The following is a 23,932-nucleotide window of genomic DNA, read 5'->3' on the forward strand; positions in this document are numbered from 1 at the left end:
CTTGCTCTGTTAAAGTCAAGAGGGGCTTTGCCAGGAACTTTGCTGAGCACAGGGTGAAGCCTTTAGGCACAGAATAGGCCAGAAGGATCAAAGACTCAGGGCAAGCTGTATCACGTTTACAGTTATAATCTGACCCCTTTGGCTGTGAGAAGCCAGGCTGGAAGAGAAGTGACCCCGCGCCCTTCCCCACCAAGCACGGAGATGCTTTGGGAACATGTGTTTTGCTCTCCTACACCGACCTGCTGCTGGAGACCAGACCAGACCACGCTGGTCAGGACGACACGGGCTGGCCCACGACATCAAGAACCTCCTGCCCCAGCTACGTCCATCAGCTCAGGTGCCACAAAGGGTCTGCACCACAGAGCTGTTATTACTGTAAATATTCCACGTAGGTTTTTGGCGTGAACTGATTTTCTGCTTGTTTAAGGAGGCACGCGATGGTTTCTAGAAAGGATCAGAGCACACCATTCAGCCTGTGCACATACCTATACTGCGGGTCCGACTCTCTTCTTAGCAGGAGCAACTCCACAGCATAAAACTGATGTAGGCCTGTTTTAATTCCAGCCCAATGTGTGTGTGTGCATATCTACTGTATACATACGTACACAGCACACGAAGAGAGACATTTCCCACCTCACACACTTAACCACAAAGTGTGATGTAGCTACTGAAAGAGGTGAATGGCATTTAATCACATGTAAGTTAATGATTTAAATGCGCTTTTATTTTTGGCCTCTTGATGTAAATCCAAACCAGACAAGCGGAGTCCTCTGGTCAGACGGCTGGAAATTCCTCTGCATGAAATCATGTTGGTGGTCTCCCGGCTCAGTGCCTTCTGAAGAGCCGTACAGTGAAATATCCTTCCGTACCACTAATGAATGCGCCCACCCACACTGGAGCTGGTGCCCCCTAAGAACTCAATTCAAGAACAACTTTTTAAACTCATAAATGAAATCAAAGGGCTCATTCTATGAGCCAAAGAACTTACAATTTTAGGCGGGACAGTTAATGGGTGGTTACTATAAGTTGTCCCCTTGGTTTGCAGTATACAGTCTCACAAGAAAAAATAACAAGCAGGATACCGAATATGTACACAGCATTCCAATTAATTAAATTTCATCCTCCTGCAATGAATACATAAATTGTTGCTACCCTGGCTACTGTACAGAGCTTGAGTGACTTGCTCAGCATCAACCAAAGGAACCAAAGTAAACTCACAAGATCTCAGTTTACTTTCCTGTGCTCAGACAAGATCTCCTTCTAGCTATTAAACAATCACTGAGCAACCAAACCCTCTCAAATTGGCCATGAAAACTTGAGCAAGAGCATCCAGGGAATAATTTTTAAGACTACTGCCACTAAACTCTCCCAAAGACTCCTCTTCTTGTGTGAACAAGCACTTGCCATTTCAAGAGCAAGCGGTGAAGCCTGGCGGCAATGGCCGGAGAACTGAAGAACCCAGTTGTGCTACCGAAGGGCGGCGCGGATCTAATCCCACGATGAGGAGATGACTCCTTCAGAGAGGCCTGTTATAAAATTATCGAGTGACACGGGGGGTGGAAGGAATCAAGCCCGTTGTAATTGAACTGACTTGAAATAATAAATGCACACACTTTCTTTAAACACAGCTTGCCACATCCTGAGAATCTGGAATCAATTCCTTCCCTTTCAAGACGCTTAAAAGTGGTGGGACTTTGATATCGCATGAGCATGTTTGCTTCTGGGCTTACAGCCCTCGCCAGCCCATTCCAAACCTTTCAACATTTTTATATTATAAGACAGAAAAGTTAGGAAAACAAAGACAGAAAAAAAGAATCAGAAATTCAGGGAACTATTAAATCAGGGCAGCCTAGCTGCCAAATACCTTTGGTAAGTAAATGAATCATGATCAATAACATATTGCCATACAGACTTACAGGAGAAGGTTATCACCTGTTTCTGTGCCAGGCATGAAACATAACGGTGTGTGGCTAATGAAGTACTGCATGAATCCAGAAAAAAAGTACTATTTTTCTCTGTAACGTTAAAGCATTTTACTTCAAAGTAATTTTAACTCATCCAGAAAAAACATGATTTTTTCCATGAAAACTTTGTCAAAATCGATAGGTTACTATGAAACACTTCACTTTTGACGATGTTGCATTTGCAACAGGAAACCGTCTTGATAGAAGGAAACCTGTTTTGTTATGGGGATGTTTCAGCCCTCATTGTAAAGCTGCTTGCTTTATATATTCACATATTTGCCAGCAGAGGGTATCACAATCTTAGAAACAAACAGACATATGTATCATCGTGTCTATTCATTTACATGCAAAATTCAGACACATACTAAACCAAGAAATTACAAATCTCGTTTTCTTCAGTAACTTTTCCACTATTGGGGAAAAAAAAAATCATTTAGCTACTTAAAGGCTACAGACTCTGTTGTCAGTGCCATCTCACCACCTCTCTCACGATAGGAAACATTGCAATGACATAGCCAAGTGATGGCATCACTTGAAGTCTGAAATTGTTGCATGACCCTGGCTGTAAACCCTTCTGGGAGGAACACCAGCTTGGGCTTATCTTTGGTGTGCATTAGATTATCGTTAATTCTCACATCCAGTATCCTCATACTGCATAAATCTCGTTAATTACCCCAACCACTTCACGGCACTTTTCTGCAAAAATGTAATAGCCACAGGCTGTAGTGAGAGCTCATGTTACGTAGACGGCATGATCTCTGCTAAACCACCATGCTACAAAGAATGATCATACATAATCACACCTAACCCACACTTCTCACAGCTAGAGATAGGCTGATGCTACAAACTCCCAGCCTGATATCCCACGCATTAATGTATTCGCCTCCCTGACTCCCAAGTTAAGAGAACATAATTTAAACAACCTGATGTTTGGTGCTTTAGCTTACTTGGTATTCAGCACTCCCCTATTCCCAACTAAAATAAATTAAAATTATTTTTTTATGTAACAGTCTGGGTTCTCCATTCTATTTTGGATTTATTAACAAGCTTTTTCCTATTTGTGTATTTTGATCATGTGCAACTGATGTCCTGGTCACTGGTGTGGCTTTCCAGATTAACCCAAACACTTGAGTCAGCTGGAGCTAGAGGCAGATATAGAAGATGACTATGAGACGTGTATTACCTTTATCTGAGAGCTGGGGTGTATAGGAACCATTTAAGATAACCACAAGCAGCAATCTGTGTTCTCATATGCTCATATGGAGACAGGAAAAGGGACATTCTCCTAAGTAAATAAATTTTAAGTTTATAAAATGCTTTTTATTATTACAGAACTATACACAACTACTGCTGCTGTTACACAGGAAAAACAGTGCATCAGAACCTGCTGCAAAATGACACGTACCTGATCAGGGCTAGAGCCCCAGATCCCTTTTTGATTGGTGTTGCAATTTAAAAAAAATACCAAACAAAAAGAAATAGGTTCATTAGGAAATATGCATACAGTGGTGCTGTCCTATTTGCACATAGTCTTTTCACTGCTCAAGAAATCTAACACAACTACTTTTTAACTAACTGATTATCTGCTATCCAAATCAGCCTTTGGAATAACTGCTGCAGGTTCAGATGAGCTGGATAGGGAAGTGTGTAAAATGTCTCTGGGATAAGGGAAAAGCTGTTTGTGCTTAGCCCTTGAAAACTGAAAGTCAACTACTCTGCTGAAATTGAGGTCTATTTCCCGCGTTGCATGAGTCTGCACTGATAGTCCCAAGGACTCTGAGGTCCTCAGGTACTTTACTCCATTGTTAGAAAGAACATATAGGTACTACTTATACTCTGCTCATCTTGGCTTTATTCTCCTTGCACTGCAGCACTCCAGCTGCAGAAAATTAAGCCAGAAACTTTAGTTCAAAGAGGAAAGTTGGGTATCAGTATGTTCAGAGATTGCAGTGTGTCTGGATAGCACAAGAGCATGAACCAGCTAACAAAATGGAGTGAGGATGTTTGCAGGGAACAAATATTATTGCTCTCCTGCAGCTTAACATATCTTTCCTCTATAACCTTGGTGCGCTTAATTGCCATTGGGAAGCATTTTCCTTTTATTTTCAAGAGTACCTAAACCAAGACCTTGTTAGGCAGAACTAAGGAAAACTTCCATTAATCACACTGAAGCTAGTAAAAATGTGGAGGCCCGATCATGAGGGTTAGATTCCTTATCTCACAGTGGCGGATATCCGACCTTGAATTCCAGCTCTGGTTATGGCCAGATGCAGGTGCCTCTAGGACAGCCATTTATTACTGGCTGGAGCTGCCAGCCCTTATGAGTCCAGGGATTTGCATATTGCAGAGTCACTGAGAAGCAACACGCTGGGATGTGGACAGATACCCGTGGCTGGTTTAGAATGCAAGGGGCAGCACAGCTGAATTTAAGATTTACAGTTGCGGAACAGACCATAAAAATTCCTTGTAAATGGCCAAGATATTTTATTTTCACCGTAACATCTATTTAGTCTAACTCTTAATTTATCTTCCTTTTACAACTTCCTACAGAGGTTAGCTGAGCATCCCATTAGCATTGGACAAAAAAATAATTTTTTAGCATCTCTGAGAAGTGAAGCACTATAATTATTTCCTTCTGTTAACAACACAAAAATATTAAGGAGCAGATTGTTATCTGACATAAATCATCATTTACCCATTTTCATCTCATGGGTCAGCCCCAGGCAATGAAATATAATCACACAGATGAAATATGTAGCAGAGCTGGAACCTGAAAAAATCTAGTTTCTCTCTGAATGATATAATAGGAGCACATGGTGTTTAACGTGCCTTAGGTCTCTGTCTGTAAAACTAGTAATATAAGGAAAGATGTACACCAGTGAGTGACTGCAAATATTCTACTAAATCATTTCAAGGGATATGGCAGTGTAAATCCAGTAGCTTTCACGGAGCAACAGGAGCTTACTCTAGCTGAAGTCTTGCCTCTCTGAGGAGAAAGGAATGTGGAGAAGAAAAGCAATTTCATTAAGAAGACAGTGTAGGATGCGTGTAAATATGCATGGCATCCAACTTTGGGGGGGGTAATTCTTTTGACACACAAACATGTGAGGGAAAATCTGGAGTTTACAGAGTGCAATTACATTTCTTAAAGTCACTTCTTTCATTTAATTACTTTATGTTTAATGTCTTGATATAACTCAGTTTATATGAGCAAATTAGCTATAACAGCATAACATAATCATGAGATAAGCGGGCCAAGAGTCTGATGACCACATCTAACAAATTACAAAGGGTCAGGGCATAAGTTGCTCTCACCCAGTCATTCACCGCTAAATTTTTAGTACTAGCATGGTTTTGGGTCCAGTCAACACACACTCCTTTAAGTAGTGCCTGGGCAGAGCAGAGAAGGTACCACGGGCCACCAGCCACTTCTAGTAAGCAGTATGGGATCCTGTTCTGGAGAGGAAGCTGGGCTGTATGGACAGGACCCATGTCCTGACAGTTGGTAAAGGGGCTACTAAACACTCTGTGGCCTGTTTTACTAGTATACTAGTATAGATGTAGTTAATTCAACTGCAGACATGTGAATTGAGTCCACTGAACCAACCATCTCAAACTGATCAGCAACACTACCTGATGTCATATGAACAGAGTTTAAAATAAAATGATGGGAGAATGGCAAAATTATTCCACTTCTAAGCACACAAACTTCTGAGCACATTTGGTAACGATCCTACTCACCAGCGTTGTCCTGCTGCTTGGTATTTTTGATGTATGCGGAAAATTTGGAAAAGATATCAATTCCAGCAGTGTTTGATTCCCGGTGCTTAGCAGCCAGCTTGGGGTACCTGAAAAGGGAGAAGCAGTGTGGAGAGTAACATCTTGTTACCAGCAACATAGTGATGATTACAAATACAATTTACAAGAACAAAGAAAAAAGCCCTGTACAAGGAACTGCAATTAACGCTGTCATTTATCTCAAAACAACAGCTTGGCAAGTCCTTCTTAATAATAGCTGTGTCTGTCAAGGCAGGCATTTGGATACTTACACAGGGATGGATTCATGACAAAGGTAATGCACTGGTGCTTTATGTTACCACGATCCAAGATACAGTGGCCTTAAATCAGAAGGAAGCATAGCTTTCCAGAAAGGTGCAGGGGAGTTTGGCAGCCAGCTCGCTCTATTATGAATGGCAGTCGTGTCTAATTCCCTACACTGAAAATGTACTCCAGGATGTAATAGCAAGGCATGTTCGTATTACCCAGGTGAAGGAACATAAAGTTTTCAGTCTCTGAATTGTTTTTTATAGACATCTGGTGTAAAAGAATATATCGATTTGAAAGACCAACACAAACTAACGATTCCTACTGACTTCAGTGGTCTTGGACCAGAGTATAGAAAATTTAAATATCTGATCTCTTGCCTCAGGACTGGCCTATAGCTGCTGATTCACTTGGAGGTAAAACACTCCATAAGGAACCAAGCCAATTTTCATTGATTCATAGATTTTAAAGTCCAAATCACAAGCCAACGACTTTTTTTTCCCCATTATCCTTGTATTAAGTCCAAAATGTTTGACTAACTAAGGCATATCTGGTAAATCTAAACCTTTCCTTGGTAGCTTGTTCCAATGGTTAATCATTCATACTCAAAAAATCTGCGCCTTATTTCTGATCTGAATTAGTTTGGTTATAACTTCCAGTCATGGGCTCTTGTCATTTCTTGACTAGAATAATGAGCACTTTTCTGCCTCCAGAGCCTCTCATACTCTGTAATCAGTTCCCCTTCCAACCTTTCTAATACACCACACAGCTCAGAAACCTCCAGTTTTTCGCTGTAAAATGCTTTTCCTGGCACAGATATTTTGTGTGGCAATTCTCGGCATCTATTCCAAGTTATTTTTAGCTTTGTAAAATGTGGACACCAGACCCCTACAAAATTTTTCTAGAATTGGTCTCCTTAATTCTGCATACAAGGGCATCCTGAAATGTGTACAGAGAAAACATTCTGCAGTTATTAGTCATACAAGTAACCTTCACACATGGAAGTCATCTCACTGAAGCCAGCAAGTTTCATAAATAAATATTACTCCTGTAAGTAAAGATTGTAGGAGGGAGTGCTTTTTAGGAACTTCTCTTAGGACATCTTTCATTCCTAGGAAATGGAATATTGACTGAAAAAATCCCAAGTTCTTACTTTGGAGGTGCAAGAGTCTCTTCCAAGAATTCCTCAATCTTGTTAACATCTGTCTTGACTTCTCCATTAAAAGTCAAGAAAGGTGGGTGGGTCCCAGGAGCCAGATTGTGTAGGTCAGCTGGCTTTCTGCAGAGAGAGAAAAAGTAATGAAATCGCTAATCTTTATGGTCAGGTAGTTTCACAGATATTTATAGTTCCTACAAAATCAGTTTGCCCTTCTTTTTTTTTCTGTAGTTTGTGGTTAGAAGACTTTGAAACTACCCCAAGTACCCTGTTTAATATAAAAACATTCCACAAGTGAAAAAAAAAAAAGAAAACCAAACCTGAATCCCAACTATTTTGTTGTGCACCACAGACTTTCTAGGCTAGATACAAATCTGATTGAACCTGGTTGGGCCTTTCAGTAGGGCAAACACTGGATCATATAACTATTTTCAATTAAACTGAACAATTTTTACCTTTTCAGGTCAACAGTGGTGACGTTGAACACAACTCCTTTGAGCCACAGGATCATGAAGAGACGCTGGGAGAATGGGCAGTTCCCAATGCTTTCTCCATCTATACCAGCCTGAGGGATGGAAAGAGAGGAAAAATAGATTTCAGACTTGTTAGTCACTTACCTCCCTCAAGATGGAAAATTGGATGTTGAAAGAAAAATAACCAGTTTAAAAATAACCAGCAGTGCCGGTTATTTAATATAGTTTATCATCAACACAAGAATGGAGTTACTCCAGGATTCAGCCTTCATCAGGAGCTTGAGAAAGCAAACTGGTGCCTCTCCTGAGGGCAGCTCTGGGTAAAGGAGGTGTGTCCCTTGCTGATGGCAAGCAACATCCAGGAGATTGTATATTCTTTCAATTATTTTCATCCCTACAGGACTGCCTGCTTCATGGACATGCTTGAAAACTCAGGACAGGTTTTCTGCTCTATTTAAGTCTGTGGAGTGCAGCTTATATCAGCTCAAGATCTGCTTCACTGTTTTACTATCCAAAATATGGACTTTCAGATCTAGATTTAAACCCAAGCACTCCAGACATTCACTCATTCATGTTCACATCCACTAAAGCAACAGCCTCTGACACAAACGACCAGATCCAGACAGAAATCTCCATCTGAATCCTTCCAAGGTTCAAGGCAGATTTCAGCCACTGCATTCAGTCTGTTCCTATCTCTAGTACCTAATGAGTTGCCTACAAACCACTACAAAACAATAAAAAACTGCTAGTGTTAGCATTGAGGAAACAGCCTATTTTTTCCTCTAAAAATTTATGGTCCTTAGCCATGCAAATTCTGACTTTGAGCCATGGAGGGATACAAATAACACTAGCTGAACTGAGCCAAAGCTGTGTCCAAGGACAACATCCTTCTACAATAATTATGCTTGTGGCCAAAGCTTTCAGGACGATAATGGTTTTGATAGATTTCCATTTTAATTTGTGGTACCATTGTGTTTAAAAGATTCTTATAATCCTGGTGAAGCAACCAACCTTCCGCTGTTGACCCACATGGGTTGCATAACTGTATTTTAAGCACACAGTGTGTGACCGAAAATGGCTGATGAAAGAGCTAAGCAAATACATGCCCTTTTCATTTGGACAAAATATTACATTACTCTGTTTGCTCTCATAAGTTTTATCTTATTGATATTCAAGATGTGAGGTAGCATTTATCTGTCTTAACGAAGGAATCACTTCTAATCATCGCAGTGCTGTGAAGCATTCACAGCACAACTAGAAACATTTTGAGATGTGTCCAGTTGCTACAAACTCAGGCCTTGCATGTGAGATGTTTAGCTGAAAGATTTTCTGGTAAGCGTGGTGAATCTTTCTCATGTATTGAATGCAGCTTTTGATGATTCTGGGTTTATGAACAAATTCCACAATTCCTATCCACCAAAACATGGAGAGAGTGTGAATTCAAGGCTTGGAGATACCCGTCGTAAAGTTTAGGGCTATGTAAAGAGGTCTTCTATGGGTTCAGATTTGGTTTCAAACACTCAGACTTCAGACATATTTGGATATGGGGGTACAGTTTGTCTGAAGTTACGGATCAGCAATATGCCTGGCACATGGCGTATGCAAGAATCAGCAAACAATGTGGGTGAAAGAGTGGTATGGCATGAGGAAGAGCAAGAGAAAATGCATTTTCCCATCTGCCTGACGTGTGAGTAGCCTAGTTCTGAAAAATTTTATTTATTAAATAGCTAGCTCTGTTCCACAAATTTCATGGCAAAACAACGACAATGTTGCCATGGGAATACCAGGCACCACTGTATTACATGCAATAATTACTGCAAAGTGACATTCGTTGATTTGGCTTTGGCTTGTTAAACCATCGCCAAGAACGTTTAACTTCTTACCCTTCCTGAAAAGAGTCAAGTGCTATAGAAGAAAACAGAGATACGACACCAAATTTCCCCTTGGCTTTTTCACCATCTCAGTCATAATCATATCCTTCATAATGGAGTTGGCTAACTGAGTCTACACACAATATATTACAAACCTAAAATTTGAAGAAAAACAGATTGACTGAATTAGAGGGCAAAAGAGTGCAGGCAGAAGGGCTGATTCTCATCCTACCTTCTCTGGATATACTTTGGCTTATAAATTCATTGAGTCTGATTCACTCTTCACCTGACTCCCTTCAAAGTGAGTGTAAAACCCTGGTTTGCCACGTCCTGCAAACACCTTGCGAGCAAAGGGGTCTTGTCTCACAATAACATGCAAAGCTCCAGCCCTCCTACAGATCTCCATCCTGCATGGAGGCAATCTCCCGCCTGTCCTCATCACCCACTTCTTGTGCTGCAAGCAACAATTTCATCTTTTTCAGGAGAGAGAGAGTCAGGGAGACCATTTCCCTGCTCTCCTCAATTATATATTCTCATACAAAGCTTAAGGGTTACCCAGATCTGCATCTTTTTACACGTTCTCCATCCTGCAAGGCAATGGTGAAAAGCTCTCTCAAGACCAGAGAGGACAAAAGCGGGGACAGAGCAGCTGAACGGCAAGGAAGAAACAGAAGTGATGAGTTGTATGAGGCTAAGTAAGACAGAAGTCACTGGGGACAGGAGAAAGATGTGAAGTCTGGAATAAACGAGATTCACTTGGAGATCAAAAATAAAATTGTGTAGGTCAAATGAGGCCTCCAGCAGCCCCAAATGGTCAAAATATCTTCCCAACACTTTCAATAGAGTGGGAAACATTAATCGCTAGAGACACATTGGGAATAGACAGAGGAAATTCCAGAAACAAAAGATAAACTAAAGAAAAAGTACGGTATGATCTCTGTTCAAAGCTCCCGGATCTGGAAGCCTGGCTCATGATTTGGGTGGAGTCTGACTCATGGGTTTTGATCTCATGTGACTGGGCATAACTGAAAACGCTACCACAAATCACAAGGCAAATTGGTGACAGAGGAGGGAATAGAAACAAAATCTCCCCAGCAACACAATTTATCCATTAAATTCAGCTCTTTTTCTGCAGAAATTATAGGCAAGGCTCTGTCGGTTTTGTGAATCTTTTCTCATTGCTTCTAACAGCAGTCAGTAATTCAATGTTCAGCACTCAGAAAGAGCAAAACCTTAGTAGGTAATAACTTCAAAGGCTTATCAGAGTGTCTTGAGATCCCTTGTGAAGTCTATTAACTACCAGGAGGAGATGAAGAAGAATAGAGAACTTCCCAGGCTTAGTCACTCTTAGTTTCAAAGAGAAACAGCTTGCTTAAAGCACCCCAGTAGTGTCTAAATACAAGCCTATTATATATCTGTCCAAGGTTAAGGGCTCAGAAATGCAGGAATTAAATAATACCTTCATCAAGATCAAGAACTCAAACAGTGGATGGAAAGAAAAGAACAAATAATTGACAAGCTAGAGAAACACCATTTATCCCTGCTGTTACTCACAAATGAGCACAAAAGCTTTCTCACGTAGCTTCCCTGAAGCACAGCAAAGTGATCAAGCAGTTATAAAAAAGAGCAAGTCGATGATATATGCACTCTCCCTGCCATTAACACCAGATATTTCTGATTTATTGATTGCAACTAGGGATAGACTTGAGGCTTTGTGGGCACTAGGATCAAGGAAATAGAGTTTCTAAAGTCCACTATAAGTCCCAAAGCTGTGAAAGGGTTTCAGACCTTCCCTCCCCCTATGGAGAAGAACCTCACCTGAAAAGGCAAATTCCCAGAGTGACTGTGGAAGAGTAAAACAGATTTGAGGATTTGCTGGGTGATACTCTTTGGCCAATGCTCATCCCACTGAAATTTAATTGAGATGCTTAAGGGAAGGTCTCCTGTGCGGGCAAGGCCAAGATGCACATCCAAAAGATGAATCTGGCCACCTTTCACTTTGATTGAATCCAACAAGTGCCTGAATTTAGGTGGGATGAATGCAGACCCCAGCAACAGAAAAGCCTGGAATTTATGGAGGCAGAATTTCTACAGAATTATTTTGGTCCATCTTGGAAACATCACTTTCTGCTCCCACTGCTTCACACAAGCTTACTTTTATTGGTTTACCTACTAAAAAAAATAGGCTTTTCTCCTTAATCTCCATCTGTTTAGGTACTTCACACCAACTGATGAAAGGTCCTGCCCTGGAACTCAGTATAATCACATCAGGAAAATCTCACCGTCATACCAGCTGCTTGCCTCTATCCAAGTAATGGCAAGAATGAACAAGATGTTCTTCTTTATTATTTATAAGGTGCTCCTCCTTAAATACTTCAGCTATTTTTAATAAATTAATTAAAACTTAAAGATATATGTGTGCACAAGTGGGGGATGTACAGACACATTACCGAGGAAGAAAATTAAGGAGGTTTTGGAGGGGAGGGGGGCAGAAAAAAAGTCTCAGTGATTTTATGAGATTGTGCCAAGTATTTTTGTAAAGTAGCGGTAGTATCAAGAGCCTGCAACCACTGCACAGCACAGCTGAATGACGTGAACAGAGAGCTCTCCTCAAGTTCAAGCTAATACTTTGCTATAAATGAAATAACTGAAATAAACTTCCTCACTTGTTCCAAAAATACTCTAACTGGTACATGCATAGTGACTGCAATGCACACAGACAACTATATATTATTTTAACTAACCTTAAGTGGGGAAAAAAAAGCAAGTTTCATTTCCAGTTATTCCCAAATATAGCCGCTTTAATGAAATATACTGTCATTAATAATGACTAAGCATCTAGCTTAAAAATGGCAGTGCTGGAAAGAGTTGCATATCGGAAAGCACTGTGCTTTTTCCAGTAAAATAATGTATTTGGTTTTACCTGTTTTCTTTCTTCTTTCATTTTTCATTGCATTGAGGCCACTCTGCACAGTGGACCAGTGCTCTCTTAGACTCTGGGGTAAAGTAGGGAGATATTTTTGATGACACTAAAACACATTTCTTTTTCAAAAGGATTTTAACAAGTTAGCAAAGGCAGGCAGGCTAATTCACCTCAATGTTTCCCAGTAAGGATTAAGGAGGGATTTGATTTCATCATCCCTACAATCAAAATCTAGACTCACATTACACATGGTTACACCCTCTGTTTTAAAATTGGGAAAGCGCCTGCCTTTTGACACTTACTCTTCTTACGCTCAGAACCCAAAGGGGAAGTGAAAATCCTATTCGAAATGCAGAGCAGGCCAGGAAATATCCTATTTATTGTGCCATTAAAAAAAAAAAATCTGTCTTAGTAATTATACCACACACACAATAGCACAAATCTCCATTGTAGGGAAAAATCATTGGCTGCAACATGAGATCAGACATGCCAAGGTATTGCTTTAGTAAGGATCATTTTTTTCCAGTTTCTCGTCTCTTTTCTTTCACAACTTCTCGTCCAAATGTAAAAGCCAGTAAGCTATTTGGAGTGCCACCAACGGAGACGCAAGCTAAGAAGTGTGTATTCATAGAGCAGCACTGGTTGGTCTCAACTAAGAAGTAAATCTTGTAGCACAAGTCCTGTGTATCACAGGACATTCTTGTTGACTGTGGCTCCGGTTCAGGAAAGCATTTAAGCATGTGCTGAAATACATCCCAATTCAGAGGAAGTATATGCTTGACTTTAAGCATGTTCTTAAGTCCTGATGATTTCAATGGGACTTAAGCACATACTTAAGTACTTTCCTGAATGGGGGCCTATAACAACAATAATGAATTTGCTGTGCAGCATTTTAACTTCATTGGACTTTTTCCGAGATTTCATTTTGCTAGGAGAAACTCTGAGCAGCAGCCTTCCAAGGGAGGGCAAGATAGAGCAGAAATATATCTCTAAGCACACACACATGGAAATGGACCATGTGCATATATGTCAAATAAAAATAGAGCATTTGCTAGAAAGACTGTCAGGGTAGTAACACACACACACAAAAAAAAAAGGAAGTGGTGAAATTTGTTAGCCAGCTCCCCAAAAGCCAGCCAAAATGTTGTCCAAGTTTGGCATACATACAGACATATATTATAGATGCACATAAGCTTAATTTGGTCTGCACTGCTGGCCAATTTGAAGGGATCTGGCTTGTTACACTTGGTTCAAACCGGCTGAGCAGCACGTCAGTAGAGTTGAGGATCTCCAAGGAACTGCTGTTGCACTTCTCAGATCTCTGCAGTTTTGGGAGAGATGCATTTGTACTCTTGAGACATTCAGGATTTTCAGGAGATGGAATTGCAGGTTGGAGACCCCATGGGTATCAGTAGTTAAGACATGACAAATATTTTCTTTAGGTTTAGTAAATCATTATTTTACAAATTTTTATATTCACATGAATGGCAGCACAGGCAGGAAGGCATCAGTCGTATAGGTCAGCTTCTTCCTAGGGATCCCTTCATGACGGCTTAGGACGTTCACAGTTAAAGATCGGTTGACTCAAGCTGGTCCATGCGCCTGGTGGAGAGCAGATTCCTCTGCCACATCAGCGGAGGTCCTGGTAGCAGAATAGCCGTATGCACAGTGATCAACCCCTACAAGTAAGTCTCGGTTTTCCTCAAGGGCTTTGTTAAAGCCACTGGCCACTACATACGGTCTGCATGAAATATGTTTTGCTTTGAAATATACTTTGCGATGCCTGAGAACTCCAGTCAGTCATGTGCAGTTTGGATTTAGAAAACTACAGACTAGAAGCAGGTAACTAGTCTTATCACGTGAAAACGATTCATCACCTCTTTAGCTTTCTTTAAAGAACTAAAGGTATATAACTTGACAAATATCAACAGAGTAGAAAAGCACAGACTGGTCCAACACCCTAGACCAAGAAATGATTTTGTTCTCATTTATATTTGCAGATCCCCTACTACGCCTGGAGTCCTGGTCTTTGGCTACCCCCCGCAGTCCAGCCAGAGGATGGGCAGGGTGCTGGGACCATGTAAAGCCACAAGAGCACGGGCTCCCAGCGTGCAGCTCGGACTGGACTCACAGGGCTCCTGGCTGCCTGACCATGCACCCACCAGCCAAAATTTCCTTTCAAAATCATTGACACTATCTCAGTTTCCCTCCTTGCAGAAAACCCACAGGTTCTGTTCAATAATGCTGTAAATGTTTTTTAGACTTAGAGCAATTTAGAGCAAAATCTTGAAATTCTTCAAAACCCAAAATTGTCATTCTCATCACAGCTCTCGTTAGCACATTACGCACAAAGTTCTTGTGCTTCTGGACATCGTGGACTGGAAATATATATTTCTTTCTTGGCTTGACGGACAAATAGCAATCAACCCTTACACTTCTTCCTGAGCCTTTTCCAACCTAATAAAGCAACTGTGCTCCCATCACTCACCAGTATCATGGCACAGGATCCTGTGTACCCACATTACCCACTGGATGTAACCACAGAGAATAGCTTTTTAAAGCTTTGCTTTTGGGGGACCTTCAATAATTCATTGCGACTGAGATGCCACAGGAACAAGAAAAGAACTCAAGAAATGACAGATATATAAGCTTAAAATATAGAAAGATACTGGAACAAACCATTAAACAGTAAGCTCACAAGTGCATGTGGAAATCTAAAGTTGATAGGAAAGACAACATGGACTTATCTGGAAAAAATGACATTAAACCAAGCAAATTTTGTTCTCTGACAGGGTACCACACAGCAGGTAGGAAGGAAGCAGCAGGTATCTAGAAGCTTCTGTAACGTTTCTACATAAGCACCAGACTGTGTTTTCATAAACAAAGTAGGGAAATAGGACCTGTATGAAATCTCAGCAAAGTGCTTGTATGAGTGGTTGAAAAAATACTTATAGAGTAGTAATAACCACATTTACTGTTAGTCTAGAAACATATAACAGAGGTACCATAAAGGTCTATGACAAGATGAATCATATTTAATGTTTCCATTAGCAACATGGAAGAAGAAATAGGGACAACCTTACAAAATTTCCTGACAGCAATAAGCACAGAGAAGTTATTGGTGTTTCCCAGGAGAGGAGTAGACTCCAAAGTGATGCTAAGAAGTTGGAACAAAGTGTCTGAAATCACTTAAATGGAATTTAGGAAAGTAAACCTTAAGGTATAAGATGTAAGAAGAACAAAATCTAATGTACAAATGCAGGATGGGGAATAGCTGGTGAGGCTTTGAGGATGAAGTGAAGGAGGTTTAAATCACAAACAATATGAATCATCAGCGTATGCATCTACAAGCAACAGCAACAAGATAATGCAACATACATGCAATGTTCTACACCACAGAACAGTCCTCAAGCGTGCATAAGACTGTTTTACAAAGAGGATGATGACCCATTGTTGTTCATGCCCACAGAGGATAGGATTAGAGTATTTTGCTTAATTTGCAACAATAAAGATTTAGGGGGAAAAAAATCCAGTGTAATTATAGGACTATTGAAACACAAAGCAGGGTTTCTTAGGAGGTTGTCTAATCTGCATTAGCGGAGGCTTTGAAGAAATCAAAAGAAAAAAGTTGGTAAAACTGGTCTCGATTTATTTCATCCTGCTGCAGAGCAGAGAAGGTGCATAGGATGTTTTAAAAATCCTTTCTAACAGTATATATTAGTGACCTTGACAATGAAGTCGTTCTTACTGTCAGTGCTAGATGCTTGGTGGCACAGACTTTTGCTTTCCTCTGACCTGCATAGGATGAAGTCTGGCCCCAGTGAAGTCAATGGGAATTTTGCCCGTGACTTTGACGGGACCAGAATTTCACTCATAGGTTTAATGGCCAGAAGGGACAATTATAATAATCTTTCCTGACCTTTTGTGTAATACAAACCATAGATTTCACTCAGCCTGTAGCCAACGTCTTGTGGTTGAACTAGAACATATGTTTCGAAAGGGTTTTCAGGATAGACATATGCTAGACATAGAGTGGTAGTAAAATCCCCTCTAGTGGTGTATGTTTGCATTGCAAGGTGAAGTTCTCACTCCCGTGGAAGTCGACCACAAACATACCACTTGTAGGATTCTGCTAAAGGTAGCTAACTTGCCCCATAACTTATATATGTATTTTTTTTTTCTTATCTATCAGCTGCATTTCTGTATGTGGGTTTAAGTGCTGGAAGGAACCTTAGTCACAGGATTAGGGGAGTCAGGCCACAGCAGTACTCAGAAAATCGTCACAATTTTAGTAAAAGTTAATAGAGATGCTTAAGCATCAGCTACTGCTTGGTTATCTGGATACAACGGTGCATCTCATAGGAAGAGGTAAGGACTTTGAACAAGAAAGCCACAAATCCTTTTTTATGACAAATAAACTTGTCCTGCAACATATTCATACTGGTTAGCTATTCATGCTCTGCATATACAGAATGCAGCTCCTACATTTTGGAAGCTTATGCCTATAGGGTCATATTCTGGTTTTGGCCTTTTGGTGCCACAGCTTTTAATGGATTATACTCTAATACACTTGATCTAATTCCTTAACAGTCAATGTTCATACAAAATATTCCCACTGATGACAAATATTCCACCAACTTCAGTGAGAGCAGAGTCATACTTTGGATTCACTAGTTTCTTTCTAATAAGTGATTAAAACCACAAGTGGTTTTATGGGCTCTGGAGAAAGAATCTGGAAATTAATCTGGTTTCACTATTCACAAAGCACCAATTATAAGCGTTTCAAATATTGATGATTCTATATCCTGAGAGCTAATTAGAGATGTAAAAAAATCATTCCCCCAGGAAAGCTGCAGAAAATAAAATGAGAGATAGATCATTGTCAAAAGGTGTCACAGGCAATGCAAATTATAGTTAAATTATTCCCGTTTCTAGTAGAGATCAGGTGCAAATAAAGGAGTCGTTTCTCCAAAACAAGCTCTATGCAGAGCTCAGGTTCCCATTACAGTACCAGAATCCTGCATGCAGTTTTTCTCATAAGAACTAAATCTGTGCACATCTGGAATTTGAATGTCTCTTAAAAATCTCTGAGCCAGGGACAGTAATCTGGTCATATAGTATATTCTGCAAATGTTGATGAATTGCAGCCAAATTTCCATGCCTCTAAGCAGCGTATCAGACTAACAAATAATAACAGCAGCCAGGTGCTGAAAGTTAATGCTGAACCTGAAATCAGATCCAGGGCTGAATTATTTATTGAAATTCCATGACTTTATTTGCACTATTAGAAGAGAGAGTCACTTGCAGGCACTGCAAATAAAGGTCTGAATGGTGGGGTGCTGCTGATAAGGGCATTTAGCACCACATCAGCTGACCCCAGCGCAGGCCATAATCTGCCCTCCATGGTCTCATTTTGTATCTTATTTAACATCATAAAAATACTGTTCATCGGTGACTTTAAATGGGATGAAAGAGCAATCAGTAACTCTCAGGAGCTATTCTGCAGTGGGCAGAACTTGTCTTTCTATCACCTTTTGCATCTCCAAAGTTAACGGTGCTGCAGTGGGTATGAGAGAAGCTTCATCCCGAGATGCGATGAATGTTTACAACTTTCACTGAAAGCAGATCAAGTTGCATTGCAAAGGAGCACTACATTGTAGGCTAAAACTAGTCTTTGGTTTGATGTTTGCATCATGGCATAACTTCCCAATGCAACCCACGATACCTTCAGTAAAATAATTACTTATCAATACGATATTACCAGCGTTCAGACCAAGCCTTACTGCCATGAGAATACAAATGCAATATAAACAACTTAGAGAGTTTAGTGTTCAGGGGATATTTTTTCACTTTTAATATTTTCTTACCTGCCAAAACTGCTGTATTTGTTCATCTCATCATTTACACAGACATACAGTCAAATTTAGCTGTTAAAGGGGGTGTTACACTACAAGGTAGTCTTTTCTGATAGCCGTCTACAAAGGAAGGGAATGCGACTTTCTCTGAGTATTTCATTAAACAAGAAAGAGAGAGCAAGTTCTGAGTTTGTAAATGTAAATACCTGTAACGAAAACAAGAGTCTAAGAGGTACACAAACAGCAAGCAAACATTCCTTGTGACTCATCTAAAAGCAAAACAATTTGCCTTTTCAATATCAAATGCTCAAGAAAAAAAAGCAGTGATGCTTTCCAAAAGCTACTGAGAAATTTTCAGTACGTGTGTATACTAATAGAAGTACAAGTTACTAGTACTTTACAGTATGGAGTTCTGAAACTAATGTATGATAAATGTTGTAAATAGAAAAAATAGCTGGATCAGTGAGTGGAGTTTGGATCACATTTCTTGTCTACTTGCCATCTCAGTGCAGGATGATCTCTTAAATCTCTGTGTCTATACTGTTTGGGTCAGTTTGAAATGCTCCAGTGATGCTGCTTTACAAACTTCCCATAGGAAACAGTTTTGACAATTTTCTCAAAACACATTTTGACTTGATGCTCAGACTGAATTTCCTCTAATTTCATTTTATCCTGTTATCCAGCATAAAAAAAAACAAACTTAATTAAGTTCAATTCAATGTTATTTATGAAAATAATAGTTACGTTTCTTCCCTTTATACAAAATCGTACATAATTATGCGATTGCAATTTCTCTAGTACGTCTTCACCTCTTACTGTCCTCTTGCTTCTGGGATCCTTGACCCATGCTGTCTATTCCCGGTATCATCTTTTTTTTATATTCTCATCACTCCCGAGTCCCTCTCTCACCCAGGCCCCTCACGCTCCAAGTGGACCACTGTCCAAGAAGACCAGCAGTGACCCCAGCATGGTCATGCAGCAAAACTCTTCTCCAGCCTATTCTTTCCTATCACACCTGTCTCAGAAGAAATCAGTAACTTTCTGCCCAGATGTGTCTTGCTCACTCTCCCCCCCCAAATAATCACTTTCTTGGTTCACTTTCATTTTATGCCCCTCGTGCTTCAGCCACATACTCTGTTCACTGGCTTCACCAACCAAGTCGGTGACAACACCACTGAAATCTGCCCCCACCTCCTGTCCCTTCCCCTGACTGTCCACTCTATATCTCTGACATTGTCACTCAGCTGCCTTATTCAAATTAAACAAATCCCATTTAATAGGATGGAAATGGAGCGTGACACAGGGATCATGCCCTGTAAATCCCCTCACCCATTTATCATTAAGTTCATAAGAGGGTGCCACCTTCTTCTCCTCTGAAGACAGTCTCCAACCAAACTCTGTAAGTCAAATCTTTATTCTGCTTTCCTCTGGCATGACGACCCTTTCATGATCTGCAACACTGCAGACCTAATCGCTGTTTGACACTCTTAGAAACAAGAACTTTCTCACAGTTTTTCCCCTCAGGCTTAACAAATAGACACAAAATATCACCTGAACCTTCCTGATCCTATTGTTTGTTCTACAGGAGAATGTTCACTTAACAGTCACTAAAATATGTCACTACAGTTTAATCTGAACACTCAGGTTTGGGCTGATAGAGCTGGGTTTTGTGCTGTGATAGGAGCACGTCGTACATCCTATGCCATGCTCATGCTTCGGACCTAGATTTTATTCTAGATGGATTAGACACAGATTTCACAGACTTCATGCTATCAATCTACAATCTTTCTAGTCTTCTACATCACTTATATATATTTTATCTTTGCAGTTTTACATTTTATATAAACTATTTTATATTTTATACTTACAGGTTTATTTTATAATTACGGTTTGTTGTGCAATCTGTTAAGAGGCATGGTTAATCTGTTTCCCAGCATGGTTAATCAATTATAATTCACACCTTACCACCTTCTGGTGCTATACTCTTAGATAGGTAATTGAGCCTAACCATCAGATCTAGAGAAGGGCTGAGTCATCTCACCCTGCTTCATTTACAAAGTTTCTCTGGCAGCATTTTGTTTTATCCTGTGGTCCTGCTCGGGGAAGGCAGCAGTTTCCATTTGCAGGCTGTTGGAGAGCTGTTAGCCTGGACAACTGCAACCTGGAGAATGCCATTGGAACTCCATATACAAAGCACCCACCGAGAAAAGCTTATTGGAACATCCAGGTTAATGAGGTAATTGAGAAACTAGCATTTGGCAAGAGAATGTCTGAACGTTTTATATACATTTGTGTACAGCTAGGCCCAATTCACTGAAGTACCTAAATAAGCTCTGAAGAATTAGCTATTTTGTCATGTTTACTTATAATTGTCTCTGAAATGGAGATTTTTTTCTATTATTGTGAAATGCCAAGCACATAAGTGCTTCTTGAAAAATAACAAATACGGAGAAATCCTGTAAATTCACACTTCCAATGAAGAGCTTAACATCAGTCAGCACAAAAACCCTCTTTCTGACAGCATGGCACAACATGATTACTACTGTTTGCACTCACTCTCAAAGGTCCTGGATATGGCTTTAAATAAATAAATGTTAAATAAATAAAATATTTAAATAAATAAAATATTTAAATAAATTTTAAAAAATAATCCTTGGTGCCCAGAGTGGAAGAGATGTCCAGGAGCTAATTATGCCCCTGCCACATGTGCAGATGGGGCTGGGAGCAGTGGCTGAGGTCAGGGGAGAGAGGCATTTCCTTCCCCTGGAAAAGAAAATTGACATTTCAAGGTTTGTCTCTCTGTCAGGGGAATGGGACTGCACTTCCTCTAAGTTCCCCCCCCGGTCACATCCTTCCAGACTGGAACATATCTTCCTGCATGTATGTTCATCTGCCTTTATTACAGACTGATTAGTGAGAATTAAGACCTATGGGGTGTTAAAAGAAATACACACTTGGAGATGAACTAAACCCCAAAAGATTACATTCATGCACTCTGAGGAGATCCCTGCAGCTCCATCTTGGAGCAGGGTGTGTGCTTAATGCAGAGGAAGCAACAGATCATTTTTGAACCTCAAACAAGACCCAGCTCTAGAACTGGATCTAGAGTTTAACTGGGAGATTCAGATATATTGACTTTAAAAAGAAAACAAACCCAAAAATTCAAAGTTAGAACACCTCAATACAAGAAAGGGCAACTCAGTAAATCAAGGCAAAAATACTATTCCTTGCCAAACTGCATGAGCAAGTCAACAGTCAGAGAAAAAAAAGTAAATTAAAATGATCCAAATGCTGGTGAAAGTCTGAAAAAAGGCTTAATAATGAAGGGGTTTGGAGCACTGGATCTTCTTGGCATGTCCTGAACATTTAAAAGAACTGGACACAGAAAAACAACTAAAACTGTCATTCTGAGAGATCCTATAACCTGCAAGAATATTCCATGATTCTACCCCTCTTCATCCAGGAACAGCTTTTTGAAAAATACTATAAATAAAATAAACAAACAAAACAGGTCTCCAGTTGCACACTGAATCAGCAGCAATGGCTCATCACAAAACACAGGGCAGTGAAAGAAAATAATTTCCTCCCATGATATGCATTCGTATCTGTTTGAAGCTGCCCATTCAGCAGCTAAAAGCAAAAGGAAAGCAGTAACGCAGCGTGCCTGTTGACCCACACAAATTGAATCACAATCTAGAAAAACACCGGCAACAATAGCGATGATCCATCAGGGCCGGTTTCTCTGAATTCCACGTGGTTCGGACAATACACAGGTACAGACACGCACCAGCACCCAAACAATAGCTACATGCAGTGGGTGGCAAGGTTCAGGATGTTTATTTGGGTGTTGAAATGTTATGGGGTGGACAAGCCTGGCAATTGATACGGAGAAGCACCTGCCCGACCTGAGCATTAAGTCAGTATTTTGTGAGGAGTTAAACCACAATGCTTGAGTAGCTTTTACAGTCGTTCTTCTATGTAAAAAGAAAAGGAGGAAAGCAATTTTAGCTGGAGAAGCTACTGGGCTACACAAATATGAAAATGAATGTTGGTGCAAATGTTTCATCGAAAATGAAGCCAAGGCACAGGGATGTGGCGTGACTTAGACAATGACAGACAGAAAGAGAACGCGTCTCTGCTATCTCCCAGTTTAGCTCTTTCTTCATCTCAGCCTCAGGCTCTGACCCACACTGACACAGCATTCAGGGCCCTGGCCAAGCCAGCATCTGCTCAGCCTCTGAAGACCCTTCCAAAGTCTGGCCCTTGCATATCCAGACAAAGATATGCAGTCACATATTTAACCACCACCTGAACTAATCACATCCTGGAGACAAAGAGATATTTTAAGACAGGCAAGCAGCCTCTGAATATCATTTCTATCAGACTGACTTTGGCCAAATTTGTGTTATCTGAGACACAGAAGTCAAAGATTTCTTCTGTACTTGAACCAAGCCCTGCTCTTGTTTGCCAAGGTACCCTCCATTGCAATGCCTTCCTGGTTTGTAGATTTTATGGCTTTATTGACTCAAACTATATGTGTTTCATTACAGCATATCTAGTCTGATCTGAACCAGAAGAAAGGACATGACTTCTTTGGTGGTTCATTCCAATGGTTAATCACCTTTACAGTTACTATTAAGCTTATTTCTAACTTGACTATATCTGACCTTAACTATTAGTATGTCTTGTTATACTTGTTACCACTATATTAAAAAGCATGCTACAGATGCATTTAATATTGCAGTCAAGTGACATTTGGTCTTTTACTTAAATGAGAAAGACTGCCTTAAGGATGGCAATCTGAAGTATTTTTTAAACCTTAAAATTATTCTTCTCTACATCTTTTCAATATCATAACATACATTAGCTTTGTGTGCATTTAAAATAGGCAGCCAAAAGATAATTTAAACCTTGACCCCTCCCTAATAATAGCAAAGGAAAAAAAAATTTAAATCATAGTTGTTACTAGTATAATTTGTGTATTTATTATTGGAATACCGCAAATTACAAAGCAGGTGGGGCACATGAACACTGAATTAGTTGTGCTAAGTGCTGTGCAAAAAACAAAAGGCACAAGAGCTATGCCTAAAGGATGGAGCACAGGACCAGAGTGGTGTTCTTGCTGGAGCTCTTTCCACAGGGCCACGGCTTCTCAGCTTCTGCACCTATAAAGTGCTGACCATGACTGTAAAGTGCTTCAGAATTGCTCTAAAAAGGCCTTTGTATTTTTTATCTCAGAGACTGGGTTTTGCAAAAAGAATCATGTTCAGAGATGACTGCCAAAGCATGGAGCAGCCTGCACAACCTCCCTTGCAGAACTGGGGTCTAAGTATGCTTAATAGCTGTCAGCATCTAGGCAGGTTATGGATCTTCTATTATCACCCTGTGTTTTATTACTAAGTGTTTAAAAAAAAAAACAAAACAAACCCACAACTGCTGAACATTTAAAACCTATGCTAAAATATCTTTTCTAAATTTCAGACAGTTGTTGACCTTAGCTGTCAAATGTTTTTTGAGATGGAGCATACATCTCCATGGATTAGCTCATCATACTTTGAACTCCACCGCTAGCCTGCAGCAGCACACACTCTTTAGAGGTGATTAGCCCATTTCCAAACAGTAGAGCATTATACTTCTATGTCTTTA

The 23,932-nt window shown here is 40.2% G+C and overlaps 1 protein-coding gene across 1 annotated transcript in view; it reads right to left on the reverse strand.

The window, feature by feature from the left end:
* The window catches only part of CLIC5 (chloride intracellular channel 5), a 53,054-nt gene that overhangs the window by 18,823 nt on the left and 10,299 nt on the right, over positions 1–23,932 (reverse strand). The window contains exons 2-4 of the mRNA XM_075048981.1: positions 7,620–7,729; positions 7,162–7,287; positions 5,706–5,812 (exon numbers count right to left, since the gene is read on the reverse strand). Coding sequence (XP_074905082.1) covers positions 5,706–5,812; positions 7,162–7,287; positions 7,620–7,729 — 343 coding nt within the window. The remainder of the gene's footprint in view (positions 1–5,705; positions 5,813–7,161; positions 7,288–7,619; positions 7,730–23,932) is intronic.

The sequence above is a fragment of the Buteo buteo genome, chromosome 17 (genome assembly GCF_964188355.1).
Source record: "Buteo buteo chromosome 17, bButBut1.hap1.1, whole genome shotgun sequence".
Classification (NCBI taxonomy): domain Eukaryota; kingdom Metazoa; phylum Chordata; class Aves; order Accipitriformes; family Accipitridae; genus Buteo; species Buteo buteo.